This window comes from Musa acuminata, chromosome BXJ1-8, assembly GCF_036884655.1.
Source record: "Musa acuminata AAA Group cultivar baxijiao chromosome BXJ1-8, Cavendish_Baxijiao_AAA, whole genome shotgun sequence".
Taxonomy (NCBI): domain Eukaryota; kingdom Viridiplantae; phylum Streptophyta; class Magnoliopsida; order Zingiberales; family Musaceae; genus Musa; species Musa acuminata.
Window position 1 is genome coordinate 41,870,102 of NC_088334.1, and position 6,000 is coordinate 41,876,101.

At 41.7% G+C, this 6,000-nt stretch overlaps 2 protein-coding genes across 3 annotated transcripts; both read left to right on the forward strand.

Annotated features, from left to right (window-relative positions):
- The first annotated feature begins 436 nt into the window (after positions 1 to 436).
- On the forward strand, positions 437 to 3,471 carry LOC135587883 (protein LIFEGUARD 2-like). Its single transcript, XM_065079724.1, has 4 exons — positions 437 to 867; positions 987 to 1,100; positions 2,738 to 2,895; positions 2,986 to 3,471. The coding sequence occupies exons 1-4, from the start codon at positions 615 to 617 to the stop codon at positions 3,190 to 3,192; spliced, it is 732 nt and encodes a 243-aa protein (XP_064935796.1). The 5' UTR covers positions 437 to 614; the 3' UTR covers positions 3,193 to 3,471.
- A 425-nt stretch (positions 3,472 to 3,896) lies between these two features.
- On the forward strand, positions 3,897 to 5,450 carry LOC135587884 (protein LIFEGUARD 4-like). Of its 2 annotated transcripts, XM_065079726.1 has the most exons (4): positions 3,902 to 4,353; positions 4,457 to 4,570; positions 4,857 to 5,014; positions 5,093 to 5,450. In XM_065079726.1, exons 1-4 carry the CDS (start codon positions 4,089 to 4,091, stop codon positions 5,288 to 5,290), a joined length of 735 nt encoding a protein of 244 aa, XP_064935798.1. In that variant the 5' UTR covers positions 3,902 to 4,088; the 3' UTR covers positions 5,291 to 5,450. The 2 variants fall into 2 exon arrangements, with proteins under 2 accessions (XP_064935797.1, XP_064935798.1); XM_065079725.1 differs by having other exon boundaries at positions 3,897 to 4,353; positions 4,857 to 5,450.
- The last annotated feature ends 550 nt before the right edge of the window (positions 5,451 to 6,000 follow it).

A 6,000-nucleotide genomic window follows, 5' to 3' on the forward strand; every position in this document is an offset into this window, starting at 1 on the left:
TTCGAATACGTACATATTTATATGTGATTTCAATATATTTATCATCTAAATTTTAGTTGATGTATCAGGATTTAATTGGCATAATAATATGAAAGATGCAGTTTAATGCGTACGCATCAGTGACTTCTTTGTTGACGCCAAACACGAAGTCCTTCTACTCTTCCAACATTAAAAAAATATTTATATTTTTTGAGATTAAAGTGCGTGATGAATACTTTTTTAAAAGCCAAGAATATTGTCAACTCGCTGTAGTCATGAAACAGGAAACATCAAATTTAGCCTCTAGTGATTCGTCAGCTCCTCATAGGTTAACGCTAGCAACCATTCGAAGGGCGTTATACGATGTTGTGTGTTCTGGCAGCGGTTATCTGATGCATAGTTGCCCGCCCACTTAATCATGTCGACCAATGGACGTCTATTGGTGGTGTTCTTAAGAGACGATTTCGCCGCCTCGTTTACTTCTCCTTTCGAATTCGATTGACCCCTCTCTCTCTCTCTCTCTCTCTCTCGCGTTTGAATCAGAGTCCTCAGACCCTAGCACCAAAGATCGAGTGTTTTCTCGATCCCTCGTCGAAGCCCCAAGCTAGTTCGATCTTGCAGCGGGATCCGACAGGATGTGGCCGAAGTACGCCAAGGGCGTGGACTTGGAGTCCGGCGGACCGAGTGCGCTGTATCCGGGCATGATCGAGAGCCCGGATCTCCGTTGGGCGTTCATCAGGAAGATCTACATGATCCTCACCGTCCAGTTGGCGCTGACGGCGGCCGTGGCCGCCGTCGTCGTCTCTGTCAAATCCATCTCCCACTTCTTCGTCTCCTCCAGTGCCGGATTGGGCCTCTACATCTTTCTCATCATCCTGCCATTCATCCGTATCTTTATCTCCCCTTCCTTCGTTTCTATTCGTTGCTTGATTAGGCTTTGATTCTTTTCCGTTGTGTTTTCTTGTTCTTGGAATTTATGGTTCTATTTTTGGTTGGAAACTCTGCAGTTCTGTGTCCTTTGTACATCTACCGAGAGCGGCATCCTGTGAATCTTCTTCTCCTTGGATTGTTTACGTTGTCGATAAGCTTCGCCGTCGGGATGAGTTGCGCATTCACGAGTGGTAATATTCGAACTCTTAGTCTTCCTCTACTGGTGCAAGAAATCCCTAAACCTAGTTTAAATTATCAAAAGGCCCTTTTTGAAATCATTTTTACTTGATATTGGAGTAAAAGTTTTAGTTTGCTTTTACATTAGTGTTGAAAACTTTTTGAACTAAGTTACTCTATTGATGATCCTGATTAATAAAATTTTGGGAATTTGGAGTAATTATATTTTGATTCGTACTTGTAATTTTAATTCTTATGTTCTAAGTTGAAAATAGCTTTTCATGTCATTTTAGGTTTTCTGGTTGTCGATACCCTTCTATTTTACAAGGATATTTCTTGGGCAATATCGGTTTGGGTTTGTTATTAGATGGTTGAAAGATAATGTCATCAACCTTGAGATTATATTGGAAGTTTTAAGTTCTGAGGTTCCTGTTGTCCTATACCCTTGAGATAAGGATAAAAAATGCCGAATAGATTTGGAAGAATTGTTCTTTCTTATGTGGTAAGAATTATCTTGACTTTTCACTGTAGTGATATCTATATCAGCATTGGTTGGCGGAGAAATTAAGGAGAATTATCTTGCAAGTTGTACTCTTGTGGAACATTTTTCTAGAATCCAAATCACAGTTTAGGTATAAAATATTCCAATAGTGTCAACTATGATTTTCCAGTGGTGAGTTATTCTTGCTTTAAGAACAGTTCAAAGATGTTGTTCTCCGATAATGCTTTGTTTATAAGCCAAGCTTTGGAGGGACATACATACAACTTTTAAGTAGGAAGTGGCCACACTGGACTTAGTTGGAAAGAGACCCATTCTTTATAAATGATTCCGTTGTACTTATGCTTTCTTCTCTCCTAAGAATTTGAAGTCTTATTATTCATATATATATATTTGTGGCAAGGTTCGAAGTCTAGATCTGCTCTCTGTTTCAACAATTGGTTTGACCAATACAATATTGGCTTACCAAGTAGTATTCTAACCTACAATGCCCAGCTTTACCCCCCCAAAAAAAAATAATAATAATTAAATGTCTGGCAGTATTGATCTATATGATCTGGTACGTGTGCTTACTATTTAATATTCGTTCATACATATTAATCTGACCAATATTTAAAACCTTGGTTTGTGGAACCTTGTTTTTGATGGCGTTTCCTAGAAGCATCGATGGCCTATCAAGACATGCCACATCAATGTGCTTTGAGTTAAAAGCAATTGCTAATTTACAAAGAACATTAACAAGGATTTAATGATGTGTAAGCAAACATGAAAGGATGAGATTTAAGTCAGGAAGCCTCTGTCAAAAGAGGGTAGTGATTGTGATCCATCATGACATATGAGACACGCTTTAAAAAGAAAAGGTCATAAAACGAATGTACACCCTGACACCACCTTTGAAAATGGTCTGCATTTATATGATCGTGGGGGAAGTAATGATATTTATAACCAACAGATTCTTCCTGTTTGGTTCTTGTTTGGTCATTTTTATTTTCGTAGCTGCCCTATCTCTTTTTCTGTCGCCTGTCCAATTTCACTATTGATATTTCTAATTATCTAGTCTAGTCTTTCGCTCCTTATATGACACTTGAAACCTCATCAAGAACATGAAAGGATGACTTGATTTAGAGACTGAGATTCCTCAACTGCAAACAGGAAAAGTCATTTTGGAAGCCGCTATCCTCACTACGGTGGTGGTGGTCAGTCTCACTCTGTACACGTTCTGGGCTGCCCGGAGGGGCCATGACTTCAACTTCCTTGGCCCCTTCCTTTTTGCTGCTGTCTTGGTATTGCTGGTTTTTGGTCTCATACAGGTAATGGTTGCCATTCTATTCAGTTGCTTTTGCATTTTGTTAGAGTTCTCATTCTTCCACAACTCATCTGTGCACATCTTCATCTTGCAGATTCTATTTCCGCTTGGAAAAATTTCAGTCATGATATACGGTGGGCTAGGAGCAATAATCTTCTCTGGCTACATCATATACGACACTGACAACCTCATCAAGCGCTTTACCTACGATCAGTATGTCTGGGCAGCTGTTTCTCTTTACCTCGACGTCATCAATCTGTTCCTTTCATTGCTTACTTTGCTCAGGGCTGCTGATAGTTGAGAAACCACATGCTCCACCATTCAACAAAGTAAAATGTATCTGTTTGGCACATATCAATGAGCTTAGCGTACATATTATGTAAGGCACATGATGCACCATACTGTATGTTAATCGGCAACATGTGTTACTACTGCTTTTTCTTTGTTAGATCCAGCAGAACTAAGATAATGTGTCGTTAGAAAAAGTTATTTATACTTGTTGATGTGAGGTTTCTAAGAACATTTATTGGCACCTCAAAGTGATTGCTTCCGGAATCTGATTCCAGATTGTTTATGCTTATATGATCTGATTGAGAAGGCTGCTTGTGATTCTAAACCAAATTTCCAGAACATCCAGGATTCTATGCTTTTTTTTTTCCCTGAATGGTCTCTTGTCAGATTAACTTTATATCGTTAGATGAAAATATAAAATGAAGAGATTGTGTACATTAATCCATTTTCCCAAATACAATAAGAAAAAGTGTATCATTTTGTATTCTAATGCAATGAAGATCAAAATTTAGGGCAAAACTTTGGATTATGGCCACTGCATGATTTCGTAAGTTGGTACTAATCCTACAGTCTGTGCTTTGGAGGAGGTGTCAACTCGAAACATCTTTTCGTTTAAGATTAACAATTTAAATTTTTCTAAATATTTAATTTATGATTTTATTAATATTACCCATTTGACAAATACAAATAATTATTTGCAGCAAAATTCCGGTCAACGGACCGGGGTGGCGGTGAATACAGTACGTTCGTATCCCCTAAATCCATGCAGGAAGCCAACGCCTCTCATCCTCGCCACCTTCCGTTAACCTCCTCTTTTTCTGTCACTCTCCTTCTCTTTCTCTCTTCGCCTGCCTCTTGTCGCCTTCCTTCCTTCCTCCTCTCGGTCCAAACAATAGAATCGGCGAGATGAAGGATTGGAGGGGATGGGACGTCGAGGCAGGGGGCGCTGCCGCCGGCGGTGGGGCGTCGCTGTACCCCAACATGATGGAGAGCCCGCAGCTGCGGTGGGCGTTCATCCGCAAGGTCTACACCATCGTCGCCCTCCAGATCGTGATCACCATCGGCGTCGCGGCGGCCATCAACTTAATCGCTCCGGTCCGCGACTTCCTCCTCGACCGCTCGACCGCCTCGTTCGCGGCCGGCGTCGCCATTATGATCTTGCCGTTCTTGGGTACGTACGTCAAGTTTCAAGATCGATTGGATTCCTTCTCCTCCCCCATTCCGTGTTCGATGACGGCGCTTCTTCCTATTGCTCCTCTCTTGAAATGGAACAGTAATGCTTCCGATGATGTACTTCAGCGAGCGCCACCCCATCAACTTTGTCCTCCTCGTCCTCTTCACCGTCTGCATCGGCTTCGCTGTTGGATTGGCATGCACGACTCGAGGAGGTAATCAGCATCATCTTCCTCTATTGCCTACGTATACGTATACGAGAAGCCGTCATGCTCTTCTGATGTCAAATCATTGGTCTTCCAGCATGTTGGATTTTGGATATTGGCTATAATTTGGAAGACAAAATCTATGGTTTTCGATTATTCATTCAGTGCGAATGAAGCCATAAGAAAATATAATACAATTACAGAGAATTTATTGATCTACCTAAAGGTCCTAATAGCAACGACGTTGTTGTTCTTCATGCTGCTTCCGCTTGATATGCTTGTAACTCATGCACAGGCACGGCTATACTGGAAGCTGCAACCCTAACAGCTGCGGTGGTTGGGGGTCTCACTCTCTACACATTCTGGGCGGCCAAGAGAGGCCACGACTTCAGCTTCCTCGGTCCGTTCTTGTTTGCGGCTCTCCTTGCACTGACCATCTTCTCGCTCATCCAGGTTAGGAGTAGCGCAGTTCTCCATGTCGCCGACTTATTCTCGTTTCTCTATGTATACGGCTTGAGCCTACCTGAGCAGGTGTTGTTTCCGATGGGAACGATCACGACGAGGGTGTTCGGGTGCATTTCGGCGGTGGTCTTCGCCGGCTTCATCATCTACGACACCGACAACCTGATCAAGCGACACAGCTACGACCAGTACGTGTGTGCCGCCATCTCGCTCTACCTAGACATCATCAATCTCTTCTTGGCGTTGCTCAGCACCATGGAAGACTGATGCGAGTTTGTATCGGCCCACCCACCATCGGCGGACTTCGATTTGTGTGTTGGAGACAATAAGGTTGAACCCACCCTCGGATTGAGATGCCACCAGACCAGGCCGAGGAGTCGGTCGCCTGTGGTTAATTGAGGTCTTCAACTGTGTGTCTTCCTTGTTCTTGGACGTTTGTCTACATAGATAACGATATATATTTGGAGTAAGGATTAGTCTAACGTTGCTAAGAAATACAACAAAATTTGGACTACACGATCGAAAACCATTCAACTATAGATTATGATAGCCCTAATTAGTATAACCTTATTCTTACATTCCTCCTGCAGTTCTTGATGTGACTACGAATCTTGCATGCAGCAGCAACACAGATTAAATGCACCAAACCATTATAGGCATCAATCAAAATGCATCATAAGTTACTGGTTAGGTTTCTCGACTACTTGTACAACCTGAGTGTGAAGTATTGGTCTAAGAGGGATTTGAGCCTTTTTCCGTGTTCTTTAAATGTTTAGAGTATCATACGCTATCAAACCGATCGACAGGTTCGAAACTTCATCCAACAACTAATTTAGCCAACCAGTAAAGATTTTTTGTTATTGGCAACAAAATCTTACGAGAAGTTGAAGATCATAAATGACATACTCGTATAATCACCAGAAAGATCACATTGAAAACAACATGATCCTACTTGGAAATACTTGATCACAGCACAA